Below are 17,436 nucleotides of genomic sequence, written 5' to 3'. Positions count from 1 at the left end.
CAGCTTTCCTCTGGAGAAACTCCTCTTTCCTACTCTCCGTGCATGTGGCTTGGATTGGCACCCTCATGGAGAGCCATGTGCTCAGAAATGGACAACATGTATAATCTAGACCTCAGACCACAGTGATGGATTCAGGTGAGGTCATGAGAAGGTTCCTGAGACTTTTGCTGAGAATTTGAGAAAGAAGCAATTTCTTTCCACTGCGGTTGCAAAGCTGGTTGAGTACTAGGGGCCACTATATGGCAAGAGGCTGCTTGAGAATGACACCAACACAGAGAGAAGCACTGAAACAAATTCCTGCCAGCGTCATCAGGGCACCTGGAACCAGCTATACCTGAAGCCATCATTAACTCAAAGCTTTTAGTTACACAGTCCCAAATTCCTTTTTTTTTTTAATCCTTGAACCATTTTAAGTTAGCTTTTGTCACCTGTAGCCAAAAGATTCTACTCCAGTTTCCCTTTTAAGACTTCTCTCTCTTCCTCCCTATCTGTATCTCGCAGGTTCTTGTCCTTCAAAGAACCTAGGAGTGTATGGCCCAGATTCACAAGATACTTAATGACTCTGCTGGGACTTGAGCCAGCCTGATGGCAAGTTCGTCTATCTTACCTCCCTCACCTGGAACCCAAGAGACCAGCACAGTGCCTGCAAACTGGAAAGTCAAAAAATATGTGCTGGAAGAAATGGGAAGCTCTGAGTTTTTCTCTAACAGTTCATTACACTTTTCTGAAACAGTATATCCATCTTCTACATCTGTCTATCAACATCTTAGCATTGTTATCACTGACATTCAGCTGAAGCAACAGCTGGTCCATGAAACTCCACGCCACCCCCATCAGGATTAACTGCCCCATCTCTATGTTCCTGGAATATCCCAGGGGCACATCCACATGGGAGATACCTTTGGTGCCCTGGGTCACATACTGGGCCCACCCAGATTTCCGCTGCAGCTGTGGTGTGGTTCCATTCATGTGGACAGAGCCCCACCTCGAGCACACACTGGATGTCTTTCCATTTTTTTTTTTTTAATATTTACTTCATTTATTTATTTGGCTGTACTGGGTGTTAGTTGCCACATGTGGGATCTTAGCTGCGGCATGCAGGATCTAGTTCCCTGAGCAGGGATCAAACTCAGGCCCCCTGGATTGGGAGCTTGGAATCTTAGCCACTGGACCACCAGGGAAGTGCCCTGTCTTTCCATTTTCCCCCCAGTTTCTGCTCCATAAGTTCTGCATGGGAGTACTGGGAGGGATAACACCCCTGGGGACCCCACCTTCTCTTAGTAATTAGGGACAGGCATTTGTAGATCACTGCTCTAAGACTTTCTCCTCCAGAAAGACTGTTCTGGGAGGTCTTCTCTGAGGTCCCAGAGGGACTGAGCTTCCCTGTGGCAACCTCAGTGACACATCCTCAAATTCCCTTTTCCTCCTTCCCTGTGTCAGTTCTCTGGTCTTTGAGATCAATCACTTCCCCAGTTAACCTCCTGCCCACATTTCTCTTCTCAAGCTCTGCCTCGAGGGAACCCAGACAGAGACAGCTTCTTAGTGCGAAGACAATCCCGTCCCACCTTGAGTGTGGCTGCTGGGGTCCAAGACTGTCTCCTGTACTGGGCTGTAAGCTCCTCAAACCTCCACAGCGCCCAGCACAGTGCTTGCAGATAAAAGCCAAACTCCACTCTGCAGCACTGGCCCCTGCCAACCTCTCTGACCTCATTCAGACCCTCTCCCTCCCTGTCAGCTTGCACACCAGCCATCCTGACTTTCTTTTTTCTTTTTGGCTGCGCCATGTGGTATGTAGGCTCTTAGTTCCCTGACCAGGGATCGAACCCTTGCCCCCTGCATTTGAAGGGCAGAGTCCTAACCACTGGACCACCAGGGAAGTCCCTCACCCTTTCTTTCTTATTCTTCCTTGACTGCACTGCAATTTCCCCTGCCACGGGGCCTTTGTACAGCCAACCCCTTCACCTAGTTCACTCTCATTCTTTCCATCAGCTCCTCAGCAAAGCCTTTTTGACTCCCTCAGACTATCATGGTAATAATAACAGCTAACACTCTAAATGTTTAACTCATTCAATTCTCATAATAGCAATCTGGGAGTAAGAACTCTTATCAGTATTCCCTTTTTTTTTTTTTTTTTTGCCAAACCACATGACATATGAGATCTCAGTTTCCTGAGCAGGAATTGAACTCAGGCCACTGCAATGAAAGTACCAAATCCTAACCACAAGGCCACCAGGAACTCCCTAGTATTCCCATTTTAGAGATGAGAAAACTGAAATGCGAAGAGGCTAAATAATTTTCTAAAGTCATGGCAGAAGTATGGAATAGAGTAGATATGAACTGAAGCAGACTGGCTCTCGAGTCCATGCAGTTGGGGCATTCTGGCACTATGGCTCTCCTTTAACATAAATTGCTGGTTTGCTTTTTGGGATATAATTCACATACCATAAAATCCGCTCTTTTGAAGTATAAAAATCAGAATACATTTTAGTGCATTCAAGGCTGTGCAACTATCACCATTATCTAATTCCAGAAACATTTCCATCGCCCTCAAAGAAACCCTGTATCCATTAGAAGTCATACCTCATTCTCCCCTCTCCCAGTCTCTGTAACCATCCGTCTTCTTTCTCTCTCTATGGATTTGCCTATTCTGGATATTTCAAACAAATGACTCATACAACATGTGGCCTTTTGTCTGGCTACTTACACTTAGCATGTTTTTGGGGTTCATCCAAATTGCAGCATGTCTCAGTATTCCATTCCTTTTTATGGCTGAGTAATATTCCACGATGTGGACAGACCATATTTTGTTTATCTAGTCGCCAGCTGATGGACATGTAGGTGGTTTCCACCTTTTGGCTGTTGAGACTAGTGCTGCTATGAACATGTGTGTACAGGCTTTTATAAAAATACATTCCTGCATTTGGCTGTGTTGGGTCTTAGATGCAGCGCGTGGGCTTCTGTAGTCGTGGCGCACGGGCTCTAGAGCGCGCAGGCTCAGTACTCGCAGCACACAGGTTTAGATGCCCTGTGGCATGTGGAACCTCAGTCCCCTGACCAGGGATCGCTCCCTGCATTGTCTCCTGCTTTGGAAGGCATTCTCCCAACCACTGGACCACCAGGGAAATCCCTGTGTACAAGTCTTTAGGTGGACATATATCTTCAGTTTTCTTGGACATATACCTAGAAGTAGAATTGCCGGGTCATATGGTATATTAGGGCTTCTCAGGTGGCTCAGCGGGTAAAGAACCTGCCTGCAATTGCAGGAGAGGCAGGAAGCGCAGGTTCAATCCCTAGGCCGGAAAGATCCCCTAGAGGAGGGCATGGCAACCCACTCCAGTATTCTTGCCTGGAGAATCCCACGGACAGAAGAGCCTGGCCGGCTACAGTCCATAGGGTCAAAAACAGTCAGGCTACAGTCCATAGTGTCGCAAACAGTCGGACACAACCGAAGCAACAGAGCACACATGCATGCATGGTATATTATGTGATTATCTGTCTAATGTCTGTCTCTCATACTAGCTGTAAGCCCCATGTGGACAGAAACCCGGTCTCCATTTCATCCCCCATGCCTACAACATAGTCAATAATTATTTGAATGAATGAATGAACAGCAGATGCCCAGTAACCACCAGCGAGCTGGATACTTGGGGCTAGAATGCTGGGAGTCCTGGGTTCCAGGCCCAGTACTACCTCTGCCCAGCTGCGTGTCTCCTGGCTAGAAGCTGGCTCTCTTTGGGCCTCCCATTTCCCTCAAGTGTAATGGCGAAAGCAAGGCAGCCTGGCCCACCTCGAGCCAGCCTACAGAGGCCGGCTTCCCACTCACCACAGGCTCCTCCTCTCCATTTTGGTTGAGTTCGCCTTGCAGCCTCTCTCGCAGCTTCCCAAGTTCCGCCCGCAGGCTGCCCATCTCCTGCTCCTTGGTTTGCAGATCTGCCTCCAGTTCTACCTTCTGTTCAATCAGAGCCTTCCCCTGGGCCTCTACCACTGTGACGCGATGCCGGAGGTCGTGGTTGATCTTCATCAGCCGGGTCTGCTGCTGCTGCAGCTGTAGAGACAGAAAGCCCACTGGACGAGGCCACCACGTACAGTAGCTCACGTTGTGCACTGAACAAGGGCAAACCGTCTACAGGCATGCCATTCACACTGTACACGCTTTGATTTGCTTGAAATTTGTTCACATTCTTACAACTCTGTTGATGCCAGAGATGGGCAATGTATATATTTACTATGACAATTTTATGACAGGTGAAAGATAAGGGTCTTGTTAGTATATTATGACAATTTCCCAACAGATGGAAGTAACATGCTTTGGGAAAGGGGTGTCTTTTTTTAATTTAAGCAGAGACAAAGTATAGGTTTTGGAGGGGCCGAGACAATGCCAGGCCATGAAAGGGTGGACTGGAGGAAGCCTCAGGGTCAGAAAAAGGCTGACCAGGCTCTGGAACTTCCTCAGTGTGTGGCAACAGTCAGGTCCGTGGGCATTGCCATGTTCCCTCCTACTGTTCCAGTGAAGACTTGGCTGAGGGGCCTATCCATAGCGACTGTTTCAGGGCTGGGCCCACCAAGCCATGGGCAGGATCCCTACATCATGGAGCCCATGGAGTGAGACCGAGCGGGAGAAGGGGAGCTTTCAGAGGGGAGGGTGGAGTCCCTTGCTGGTACCTACTGGCCAGGGGTGGACATGGCAGGTGGGGCTCAGCGCTTACCGCCTCAACATCCTCGTTCTTCAGCCCCAGCTCCCGATCCTTGGCACGGATCTCATCTCGCTGTTTGTCCACCACCTCCTTCAGCTTCTTCATCACCTGCCGCTCCCGCTCTGACATGCCTAGAGAGGGGCGAGAGGGACCAGCAGGTGAGTCTACCTCCCGCTCCTGCTTAAACCATCGGCAGGGATTTCCCTGGTGGTCCAGTGGCTAAGACTCTGCTCTCCCAATGCTGGTGGCGTGGGTTGGATCCCTGGTCAAGGAACTAGATCTCACATCTCCATTTCATGGCAAAGAATCTGCATGCTGCAACTAAGACCTGGCAAAGCTAAATAAATAAATATTTTTAAAATGTTCATAGCAGCATTATTTGTAATAGCCCCAAACTGGAAACTGCCAAAATGTCCGTCAGTAGTAGGATGAATAGATAAACCTTGAGAGTGACAGGTAATGGAACGCTGCACAGCAGTGAAAATAGCGACTACCAGCTGCGTTTGAAATTGATCAAGTCAGTTATTTCTCCAGACACTCCCTGTTCCTTAAAGGAGATTCTTCAGCTGGAGTCCTGACTGCCAGGCCCCCAGACTGCTGATGGGGAATCACAGGGCCATCTGAGGGTTCTGGGCGCTGGGTATCCTTCTCTCAAAACTCCTGGGCAACTGCTGTGAGGTGGGACCTGGGCCTGGGGTAGTGGAACAAGAAGACATGACTAACATTTCCAGAAAAACCACACCTTAGACACAATGCAAGAGCGAGTGTGTGTGTGTGTGTGTGTGTGTATCTCTGTCTGCGTAGGGGAGGGGGTGCTGAAATCAGGTGCAGGCAGAGTCTGTGAAAAAGCCACAAAAATGTTTGCTGTCTGCTCTCCAAGCCCCCATACTGCAAAGCCCCGGGGCAGGAGTATCAGGGGCTTCAGTTCAGTTCAGTTGCTCAGTCGTGTCCGACTCTTTGCGACCCCATGAATCGCAGCACGCCAGGTCTCCCTGTCCAATTTAATCCTTGGTGGGGCACATTCCACTCCGGAGAAATCAGATGAGTGGAACTCAAGTGGGATGGGGGCAGGGAAGCACGAGGGCCAGAGAAAGGAAATCTGTATTTGGGACCCACCAACATCTGAGTTCCCCAACCAGGGACTGAACCTAGGCCACCAGGGTGAAAGCAGCCCGTCCTAACCACTGGACCACCAGGGAATTCCCAAAGAAAGTTTTTTTTTTTTTTTTTTGGCCACACCACATGGCTTGCAGGATCTGTTCCCAGGCTGGGGATTGAACCCGGGCCATGGCAGTGAAGGTCCAGAATCCTAACCACTAGCCACCAGGGAACTCGCCATCCGTCACCTTCATGGGTGTTGGTGGCTGTAGGATGGAGCAGTCAGAGAACACATGGTCAAGGGCTGGGAGTCTGGGGCTAGGTTACTTGGACTCATTTGCAGCTGACCTGGTGGCTGTTTTCTGACTTGCAGATGGGGGTCATGTGGTGGCTCCATCTCAGGGGCTCTTGTGAGGCTGCCTCTGTTAATCTACGTGAAGTACTCACAACAGGCCTGGCCCAGAGTGAGTGTCTCCAAGTGTCATTTTATCTATAAAAGAGAAATACCAGTTCTCCCTGCTCCAAATGCTCTGTTAAGACACAGTCCAAGAGTGCTGGAGAAGTGGTTTGAAAAACTAAAAGGTTAAGTGTTTTGAAGAGATTCCCAGACATAGGTAAAAGCCGGGAGTTGTATTGTTACTCCCTCAGTCGTGTCCAACTTTTTGGGATCCCGTGGACTGTAGCCTGCCAGACTCCTCTGCCCATGGAATTTCCCAGGCAAGAATACTCGAGTGGGTTGTCATTTCCTTCTCCAGGGGATCTTCCCAACCCAGGGATCCAACCTGTGTCTCCTGTGCCTCCTGCCTTGGTAAAGGATTCTTTACCATCTGAGCAATTATTTAAGTCACCCAGCAATTCAAGACTCTGGGAGCTAAATTAACGACACATTCAGGGGACTTCCCTGGCTCTCCAGTGGCTAAGACTCCATATTCCCAATGCAGGGGGCCTGGGTTTGATCCCTGGTCAAGGAACTTAGATCCTACATGCTGCAACTAAAAATCCTGCATGCTGCAATGAATATCGAAGATCCCAAATGCTGAAACTAAGATCCAGTGCACCCAAATAAATAAGTAAATAAAAATATTTAAAAAAAGAAAGTGCACCCTTGTGCCCAAGGGTAGGGAGACTCTTAGGTGTAACTTACACTCCAGAGCTCGCTGCCCTGCACGGACTTTATTTGGATTCCTCCTTTCCCTGTCCTGATCCCTCCACTTCCCCCAACAGTCTTGTCTAGGGGGCACTTCCTTAATAAGTCACCTGCAGAGGAACATCCTCATCTCAGGGTCTCCTTATAGAAGATGCTGATATAAACAGAGCTTAGCTCACTCTATCCTCAGAATACTTTACAAAGTAGGAATCCTGCTGTCCCCAGTGCACAGCTGAAACTGCAGTGCACAGTAGCCAGTGAACTTTCACAAGGTCACACAGCTGATGAGCAGCACTACCAGGATTCAGGATTCAGGCACTGCTCAGGATTCTAGACAGCGTATTAATAAGCAGAGACATCACTTTCCCAACAAAGGTCTGTCTAGTCAATGCTATGGTTTTTCCAGTAGTCATGTACAGATGTGAGAGTTGGACCATAAAGAAGGCTGAGCTTTCAAAAGAAGTGATGCTTTCAAACTGTGGTGCTGGAGAAGACTCTTGAGAGTCCCTTGGACTTCAAGGAGATCAAACCAGTCATTCCTAAAGGAAAGCAACCCTGAACATTCATTGGAAGGACTGATGTTGAAGATGAAGCTCCAATACTTTGGTCACCTGATGCGAAGGTCCGACTCATTGGAAAAGACTCTGATGCTGGGAAAGATTGAAAGCAGAAGGAGAAGGGGGCTGCAGAGGATAAGATGATTAGACAGCATCACTGACTCAATGGACATGAATTTGAGCACTCTGGGAGACAGCGGAGGACACAGGAGCCTGGTGTGCTGCAGTCCATGGGGTCACAAAGAGTCAGCACGACTTAGCAACTGAACAACGACAACCAGAATTGAAACTCAGGTAGCCTGGCTCCAGGGTTCACACTGTCGCAACCACTTTATCACCCCTCAAAGTGCTCTATGTAAAATACACATCAGCCATCAACAGATGGGTGGATCAACAAAGTGTGGTCTATCCATACAATGGGATATTATTCTGCCTTAAAAAGGAAGGAAATTCTGACACATACAACATGGATGAAAGTCAAGGACATTTACGCTCAGTCAAGGACATTTATGCTCAGTGAAGTAAACCAGTCACAAAAAGGCAGATATCGCATGATTCAACTTCTGTGAGATACCTGGAGTAGTCAAAATTATAGAGACAGAAAGTAGAATGCCAGTTGCCAGGGGCTAGGGGAGGGAGGCATGGAGAGTTATCATTTAACGGGACAGAGTTTTAGATCTGCAAGATGAGATGAGTTCTGGAGTTCAGCTGCACAATGTGAATGTACTAGACCTAGCTGAATTGTATACTGGGTAAGATGGTTAAGATGATAAATATTATGTGCAGATTACTACAACAAAACATATATAAGACTTTCCTGGTGGTGCAGTGGATAAGAATCCATTAGCCAATGCAGGGGACACAGGTTCAATCCCTGGTCTGGGAAGATCCCACCTGCCACAGAGTAACTAAGCCTGCGTGCCACAACTGCTTACTGAGCCCAAGCTCTAGGGCCTGCAAGTCACAACTACTGAGCTGGCATTCCTAGAGCCTGTGCTCCACAACAAGAGTAGCCCCCATTCAGAGCAACTAGAGAAAGCCCTAGCACAGCACTGAAGGCCCAGCGCAGTCAAAAATAAATAAATAAAAATAAAACATATATGTATATTGCAGAAGGAAATGGCAACCCACTCCAGTACTCTTGTCTGGAAAATCCCTTGGACAGAGGAGCCAGGTGGGCTACAGTCCATGGGGTCACAAAGAGTTGGACACAATTTAGCAACTAAATATTGACAACAACATATAACATAACATTCAGTTCAGTTCAGTCCCTCAGTTGTGTCCGACTCTTTGCGACCCCATGAATCTCAGCACGCCAGGCCTCCCTGTCCATCACCCAGAGTTCACCCAGACTCACGTCCATCGAGTCAGTGATGCCATCCAGCCATCTCATCCTCTGTCGTCCCCTTCTCCTCCTGCCCCCAATCCCTCCCAGCATCACAGTCTTTTCCAATGAGTCAACTCTTCGCATGAGGTGGCCAAAGTACTGGAGTTTCAGCTGTAGCATCATTCCTTCCAAAGAAATCCCAGGGCTGATCTCCTTCAGAATGGACTGATTGGATCTCCTTGCAGTCCAAGGGACTCTCAAGAGTCTTCTCCAACACCGCAGTTCAAAAGCATCAATTCTTCGGCTCTCAGCTTTCTTCACAGTTCAACTTTCACATCCATGCATGACCACTGGAAAAACCATAGCCTTGACTAGACGAACCTTTGTCGGCAAAGTAATGTCTCTGCTTTTCAATATGCTATCCAGGTTGGTTGTAACTTTTCTTCCAAGGAGTAAGCATCTTTTAATTTCATGGCTGCAGTCACCATCTGCAGTGATTATATATAAATAAATAAACTACCAAATTTCAAAGACTTAATATGAAAAAGATATGCAAAATATCCTATGGATAATTACTGATTTGGCTGTATCATGCAGTTTTCAGGATCTCAGTTCCCTGACTAGTACTGAACCCAGACCCTTGGCAGTGAAAGCGTGGGGTCCTAAGCACTGGACCACCTTGGAATTCCTCTACTGATGATTTTTTAAATTGATAACATGTTGAAGGATGATACCTTGGACCTATTGGTTTAAATTGGAATTACTTTCACCTTTTTACTTTTTTAAATGCCACCCCTAGAAAAATTATAATCATATCTGTGACTTGCCTATATTTTTTGGTAAAAGGTAAAAGATGTTCACGATTGAAAGAGTAACCAGAATATTGCCTTATATACATATTTTTGAACAGTGCTGTTCTCAGCTTCCCTTCAGACGATGGCTAAGTGGTCAGTCTTCAGCCTCTCCTAGTGACAAGAGTTGTTTGTCCAGAGTCCAGGAGTTTTTCTCCAGAGGCCTAAGCATATTTTTGTTCCCCCACCCCCCATCGCTTCCATATCTGTAATTCATCTCAGCATGTGCTAACTAGTAGTTTCCAAGTGCTGACAGGACGGTTTCCAAATACAAGAGGCAGCGAAGTGCTTTTTCATCTGGAGACTTTCGGGGAGCTGGAGACAAGAGACTGGCGGGTGCTCTGAGCCTAGCGCCCAGTATCAATGGCTGGGAAAGCAGCACTGTTCCAGGCAGGGTTGGCTCTTATTTTTGTTTTGTTTTTCTTTTTTAATGATTTTATTTATTTATTTTTGGCTGTGCCGGGTCTTCTGGCTGTGTGGGCTTTTCTCTAGTAGCAGTGAGCAGGGGCTCCTCTCCAGTTGTGCTGCTCGGGCTTCTCACTGCGGTGGCTTCTCTTGTTGCAGAGCACAGGCTTCAGTCGCCGCAGGGCGTGAGCTCAACAGTTGCAGCTCCCAGGCTCTAAAGCACAGACTCGGCAGTTGTGGCTTAGTTGCTCTGTAGCATGTGGGATCTTCCTGGATCAGGGATGGAACCTGTGTCTCCTAAATTGGTAGGTGGATTCTTTATCCCTGAGCTGACAGGGAAGCCCTCTTTTTTCTTTTCATAGTGTTTTTTAAAAATTATTTTTTGACTGCCCTGCGTGGCATGTGGGATCCTCGTTCCGCAACTAGGACTCGAACCCACACCCCTGGCCATGGAAGCCAGAGTCTCAACCACTGCACCGCCAGGCAAGTTCCAGGGCCGGCTCTTCTAAGCAGGCACCCCACCCCCCTCATCCCCTATATCTCTAGTTTGCCCCAAGTGCCGGACACATAGTCTAACTTCATGGGGACCTCTCCCCAGGAACCCTCTGTCCTGTGTCTGTTCCTCTCCAAGGTGGAAGAAATGCTCTTGTCCCTGTTATGTTCCCATAGCTTCCTGTGCAAAATAAAAATAACCGTGAGAGGCATGCCTGGCATCTGCCCAGTTTCTCCACTTGGGTGGGGGCTGCAGCCGTGCAGAACACCCGAGCCTCCCTGAGCTCAGCCCTGGGAGCTAGACCCACGTGAGATGCCAATTAAGTGCGTCTCAGATGGCACCTGTGTGGGCTGTCTGATGAAGAGCCCAGCAGGGACGCAGAGAGCCAAGGCACAGCCCTCCCACACGGAGGGTGCCACGTACACACAGATGCAATGAGCCCCGAGAAAGCAGCTCCAGGTGTTGGGACCCACACCTGGCAGACCTGAGGCCTCTGGGGCATCACTGGGGCATGCAGGGGAGTTCCCACATCACCCCTGGAGCCTACTGGGTGACCTCCAGAAATATCACAAACCAAAAGATGGCGAAGGGTGCCTCGTGAAGTCCAACAGTTTCCACAGGCTGTAGCAATTCCACTTAGAGGTATATACCTCTCGAAGCACCGCAAACAGGGACTTCCCTGGGGGTCCGGTGGATAAGACTCCACGCTCCCAATGCAGGGACCTCGGTTCCATCCCTGGTCAGGGAACTAAGAGCCCAAATGCCCCAGCTAGAGAAGCCTGAGTGCAGCAACGAAGACACAGGACAGCCACAATTTATTTAAAAGAAAACAAAAAACACCGAAAACATTATGTCCACATAAAACATATACCAGAACCTTCACAGTGGCACTCTTTACAACACCCAAAAGTTGGAAACAAGCCCGTGTCCGTCAGTGGAGGCATGGATAAAAACAAAACGTGGTACAAACAGATAAGGGAATATTATTAAGCCATGAAGAGGAAGGCTGCACCCCCTCAGCCCGTTTTCCTCCTCTTTTTCAAAAAGGAGATTGGATAACAATAGCTTATAGTGACAATAGTTAAAAACTTTCAGCGTGTGGGCACCACGTACTATTTTAAGCAGTTTACATGTATTAATTCATTTAATCCTCACAACAATCTGATGACAGAGACACGGTTATCTGCCCCATTTTCACATGGGGCACTTAGGCACACCAAGGTCAGATGACTTGAGCAAGGTCACTCAGCAGGTAACTATCAGGTTAGGAATCACCCCTGGTTAGCATGCTTTGAGCACCAATGCTTATCACTGCTAAGACTTTTGTTTTCACTGCACCGTTCATGTCTCAACAAAGGAAACCCATGGAAAAGAGGACGGCAGCACCTGGATCAAACATTTCCTTTCTCCTTGGTCCCTACAGTCCTTATACAGTGCAGTACTTTATACTCACGAGAGTTGTAACTTCTGAACTTCAGGTCTCCTCCCTGGAAGTCCATTCCCCTTCATAACAGACATGAGGAGGGGTTTGTGTCAGGACCCAAGGAGTTTACTCAGACTAAAGAGATGGGTCTAGGACTTCCCTGGTGGTCCAGTGGCTAAGACTTCAAGCTCCTAATGCAGGGGGCCCAGGTTTGATCCCTTTTCAGGGGACTTGATTAGACATGCTACAACTAAGAGTTTGCCTGCTGTAACTAAAGATCTCAAGTGCCCTAAGCTGAAGCAGCTCATCAGGGACCAGACCAAATCTTTCTGTGTTTGCTTCCCCAGCACCAGCAGAGGGCCTGGAGTGAAGGTTCTAGATAACTGTTAATAAGATCAATGACAGCTGGGGTGCTCCAGCGCCATTAAGATCTGGGTGGCCATCCCGGCTTGCTCATTCTTAAACGTGTGCCCATGACACGTACCTCAAATCTCTTCCTAGCACATTCAGAATAAAATCCAAACCTAGGTCTCTAAGGGGCTATGTGATCTGATCCCTGCTGGCCCCTCTGACTTCATCTTTAACCACCTTTGGCCTTCTGTGATGCTGGTCTGTGATGCTGGTCTCCTTGGCTTTCCATAAACAGTCATGCCCCAGGGCCTTCGTACCTGCTTTCCCCCCAAGATATTTGTATGGCTCGCTCCATGACTTAACTAGGGCTCAGATGTCACCTCATTAGAGAGGCTCTCCTTGATCACAGTATCTAAAAAAGCTCCTCACCAAGTCAACTCTATCATATTCCACCCACCTTCCTTTTCAGTTCTTCCACAACCTGGGTCAGAATCAGGGCTGTGTTATCTGTTTACGTATTTATCATCTATCTCTTCTGCACTAGAACATAAGCTTCACGAGGGCTGGGGCTTTGTCTTGTCCAAGGTGTATCCCCAGCACCTAGAAAAGAGTCTGGAAAAGTGAGGAACCTCTAACAATTTATTAAATGAACTGCTCAGTTTCATCACCTGTAAACCAGACTACACAATTTCTCTCAGGCAGAGTGATGGTGGGAACGGCTTCCCCAGTGGCACAGCGGTAAATAACCCGCCGGACAATGCAGGAGACACAGGCTTGATCCCTGGTCTGGCAAGATCCCCTGAAGGAGAAAATGGCCACCCACTCCAGTATTCCTGCCTGGGAAATCCCATGGACAGAGGAGCCTGGTGGGCTACAGTCCATGGGGTCGCGAAGAGTCGGACACGACCGAGCACGCACGCCTGGCATGTGATGGTGTAAATGCACATGACATGAGACACGACGCTTGGGGCCATACTCAGGACTCACTGGTGATGCTGGTGATGACGACGGGAAGAGCCTTTCCCCCCACCTCCCAAGCCAGCCCCTCCTCTTACCTTCGTGTTTCTGGAACTCCTCCTCGGAGAAGCTGACGTCCTTGTGGGAGAGGTTGGTCATGAGCTGCTTGTTCTCCTCCTGCAGCTGGGCAATCTGAGAAAGGAGGTCTTGTGCTTCCCCTCGCCACACGTCCTCCACCAGCTCCAGCTCCTGCAAGGGCGAGGGGCCAGTGTGGGTCACTCAGTGCCTGCCCAGGGCAACAGCCTCACCCACCCCACCCCAACACTCAGGAGCAGCTCAGAGATGCTGGAGCTTTGGGGTTGTTCCCTTCTCCACAAGAACCAGGCACCAGCAGGTGAGAAGTTCAGGCATCACCAGCCCACAAGGCAACTTCACAAAAACTAGAAGACACCCTTCCTCTGGGCAAAGCCCGCACTTACACTGTTAGGACCCAGGCAGGTTAGAACTGCCCTGAAGACAACCATGGCACCAGATCTGCACCTTTTAACAACCCAGACAGGAGACAGAGGATGGAGGGGCAGCCCCAGGTTACAGGGGCCTGAACGTACCTGCCCTCTAGGGAGGTCACATCCCTGATCCTCAGACAGACTTTCCATCCCAGCAGGACACACCTCTTTCCAAGAGACAGAGAGGGCTGCAAAGATCCCAGGGATGTTCCCTGGCCCCGAAGCTCCTAGTATACCTGAAACAGGCACCTCTTCAAGTAGCCTTGAGCAACTAACTTTAGAACTCTGAGCCTCAGCTTCCCTTAGCTGGGGAGCCCTAATATCAAGGCTCACGGTGAAGAAAACAAAAACACGAATTTGAAAAGATACATGCACCCCTCTGTTTACAGTAACATTATTTACAATCAAGATCTGGAAGCAACCTGAGTGTCTGCTGATAGATGAGTGGATAAAGAAGACAAGGTCTATTGACACAATGGAATATTACTGAGCTGTAAGAAAGAATGAAATCTTGCCATCTGTGACACTGATGGACCTAGAGGGAATGATGCTAAGTGGAATGAGTTAGACAGAGAAAGGCAAATACCATATGATTGCAGCTATTTGCAGAATCTACAAAAAACATAGATAGAACAAACAGGTGGTTGCCAGAAGGGAGGGGACCGGAGAGGGAGTGAAATACGTGAAAGGGGTTAAGAGGTACAAACCTCCAGTTACAAAATAAATAAGCCACAGGGATGTAACACATAGCATAAGGAATACAGTCACTAGTATTGTAATAACTTTGCATGGGGACAGATGGTTACTCGACTTATCATGGAGATCGTTTCATAACATATGTAAATGTCAAATCGCTACACTGCACACTTGAGACTAATATATAATACTGTGTGTCAACTATGTTTCAGTAAAAAAAAAAATAAAGGCTTACTGGTTGAATGTGAGGATAAACAAGATGCCTATTAAATAATTTTGTGGATGGCTGTAATCAGAGAAATGCTGTAATCAGAGAAACAGATAATAACAAGTGTTGGCAAGGATGTGGAGAAACTGGAACCCTCCTGCATCACTGGTAAGAATGTAAAATGGTGCAACCACTGTGGAAAGCAGTCTGGCAGTTCCTCAATAAGTTAGACATAGTTACCATATGACCCATCCATTCCACTTGTAGGGTCTGAGAAATGAAAGCATGTGTCCACACAGAAACATGTACACGAACCTTCACAGCAGCATTATTCATAACTGCCAAAAGGCAGAACCAACTCAAACATCCATCAACTAATGAGCAGGTACATAAAATGTGGTGTATCCACACAATGGAATGTAATTCAGACAAAAGGAATGAAGCATTGACACAGGCTACAGCTTTGATGAACCTTGAAAATACGATGCTGAGTGAAAGCAGCCAGATGCAAATGGTCACTCAATGTGTAATTCCGTTGATGGGAAATGTCCACGATATAGATGGACATACCAAATCCACAGATACAGAAAGTATATTGGCAGCTTGGCAGGGGCAGAAGGGTTGGTGGAGAATAAGGAATGACTGTTAATGGGCCTGGGTTTTCTTTCTGGAGTAATGAAAATGTTCTAAAACTGACTGTAACACAAGTCTGGGAAAAAACTAAAAAAAACATTGAATTGTACACTCTGAATGGGTGAACTGTATGGCAAGTGAATTATATTCAATAAAGCTGTTGCCAAAAAAACCAGTATTTTGTAAAACCATTAACTGCATAGAATGCTTGCTTAAAGCATGGATATTGTAGCCTGTTGACCTGAGCATGAATTTAATTTCTGCCACTTACTAGCTGATCTTGGACAAGTTATTCAATCTTTGGGTGCCTTGGAAATGAGGAAGATAGTGTAATATCTACCCTGCAGGTTTTCATGAGGATTAAATGGTTAATATATGTAGATATTTGGAATTGTGCCCAGTACCCAGAAAGTGCTAAACATATGTTTGTTGATTTCTGGTCCTCCTACAACCCATCCCAAGCCAGCCCAGGTGGGCAGATGTCAGCATCGCCTCCGTTCATCTTTTAAATAAGTTCCTAAATCCCATCGCCTTTATCAGGAAGCCTGCTGAACTTGGGAAATGAGAGGTAATAACTTAAGTATTCAGACAGCTGGTTCAAGGTCACCAGGGGAGGTGAAGGGTGGGGCCAAAGGGCAGAAGCAGTGATTGAAAAAAGATGGAGTGGCCATAGGACCTTCCCGCATGCAGGTATGGACTGGAAGTAGAGTCAGGCTCCTCCTGCCCCAGTCCTCTCTGCTCCCACCTGACAAAGGCTGGGCACACAGAGGGCCCCAGTGCTATCAGCCTATCAGTCACGTGTAACTGGCTGGAGGAGGCAGAACAATGCCCCCCAGAGATGTGCACAACCTCATCTCCCTGGAACCTGAGAATATGTGACCTTGTGCGGCAAAAGGGACCTTGAGATGGGGAGATGCTCCTGGGTTATCACGGGTGGACCCAATGTAATCACAAGGGCCCTTAAACATGAAAGAGGGAGGCAGGAAGGGCAGAATCAGAGAAGAATGATGGGGGGACTTCCCTAGTGATCCAGTGGTTAAGACTCCACAATCCCACTGCAGGGGACGTGGGTTCAATCCTTGGTCAGAAAACTAAGATCCCGCACATAATGTGGTGACAGAAGCAGAGATCAGAGTCAGAGATTTGACGATGCCACACTGCTGACTCTGAAGATGGAGAAAGGGGCCACAAGCCAAGGGATGCAGGTGGCCCCCAGGAGCTGGAAAAGGCCAGGATTCTCCCCTAAAGTTGCCAGAAGGAATGAATTTCCTGACACCTGTTTTTAACCCAAGTGAGACTCCTTTCTGACTTCTGACCTCCAGAATTTTATCCAGTATTCTTCATATTGATATTATTCATAGTATCATATTATCCAACATGATAATAAATTTGTGTTTTGAGTCAGTAAGGCTGTGGTAATTAGCTACAGTAGCAATAGATGAATACAGTTCATCTATTATCCCTCAGTTCTTTTTTTTTTATTCTTCTCTCAGTGAGCTGAACTTGATACTGGGGGAGCTGGTTCTTGCCCCTGAGCCGATCAAGGACAATTTGATCCTGCCTCCACACCAGCTAAAAAGGCTTTTCCAGGAAGTGGCCCCTGACTGATCATCTCCTTCACCTTTTCTTGGCACTGTTTTCAAACTCCTTATGCCGGCTCATGAGGCCCAGAGTTATCAGATCCCCGACTTCCCTGAGGGATTCCCAGTTGGCTCAGTGGTAAAGAACTTGCCTGCCAATGCAGGAGGTACAAGAGATGTGGGTTCAACCCCTGGGTCGGGAAGATCCCCAGGAGAAGGAAATGGCAACCCACTCCAGTGTTCTTGCCTGGGAAATCCCAAGAACAGAGAAGCCTGGCTGCTACAGTCCATGGGGTTGCAAAGAGCTGGACACAACTTAGCCACCAAACAATGTCTCCCTGACCTCTTCCTCACTTGCTCTGCTCTCGTCATACCAGCCTTCTTTGCATTCCATGCACACACCAACCTCCTACCTCAGGGTCTTTGCACTTGATGCACTTCCTGCCTAGAATGCCCCTCCCCCAGATCTCCCTATGCTGGTACCTACCCTTCATTGGATCTCAGCTCAGA

General features: G+C 47.9%; 1 protein-coding gene across 5 annotated transcripts in view; it reads right to left on the bottom strand.

Moving 5' to 3' along the window:
- Positions 1 to 17,436, bottom strand: part of RILPL1 (Rab interacting lysosomal protein like 1) — a 42,894-nt gene that overhangs the window by 21,065 nt on the left and 4,393 nt on the right. For all 5 annotated transcript variants that reach the window (XM_055551021.1, XM_055551022.1, XM_055551024.1 and 2 more), the window contains exons 2-4: positions 13,402 to 13,552; positions 4,707 to 4,825; positions 3,824 to 4,045 (exon numbers count right to left, since the gene is read on the bottom strand). In XM_055551021.1, coding sequence (XP_055406996.1) covers positions 3,824 to 4,045; positions 4,707 to 4,825; positions 13,402 to 13,552 — 492 coding nt within the window. The remainder of the gene's footprint in view (positions 1 to 3,823; positions 4,046 to 4,706; positions 4,826 to 13,401; positions 13,553 to 17,436) is intronic.

This window comes from Bubalus kerabau, chromosome 16 (assembly GCF_029407905.1).
Source record: "Bubalus kerabau isolate K-KA32 ecotype Philippines breed swamp buffalo chromosome 16, PCC_UOA_SB_1v2, whole genome shotgun sequence".
In the NCBI taxonomy this organism is placed as follows: Eukaryota; Metazoa; Chordata; class Mammalia; order Artiodactyla; family Bovidae; genus Bubalus; species Bubalus kerabau.
Note: the sequence above shows the minus strand (reverse complement) of the source record. Positions and strands in the feature narration are given on the sequence as shown.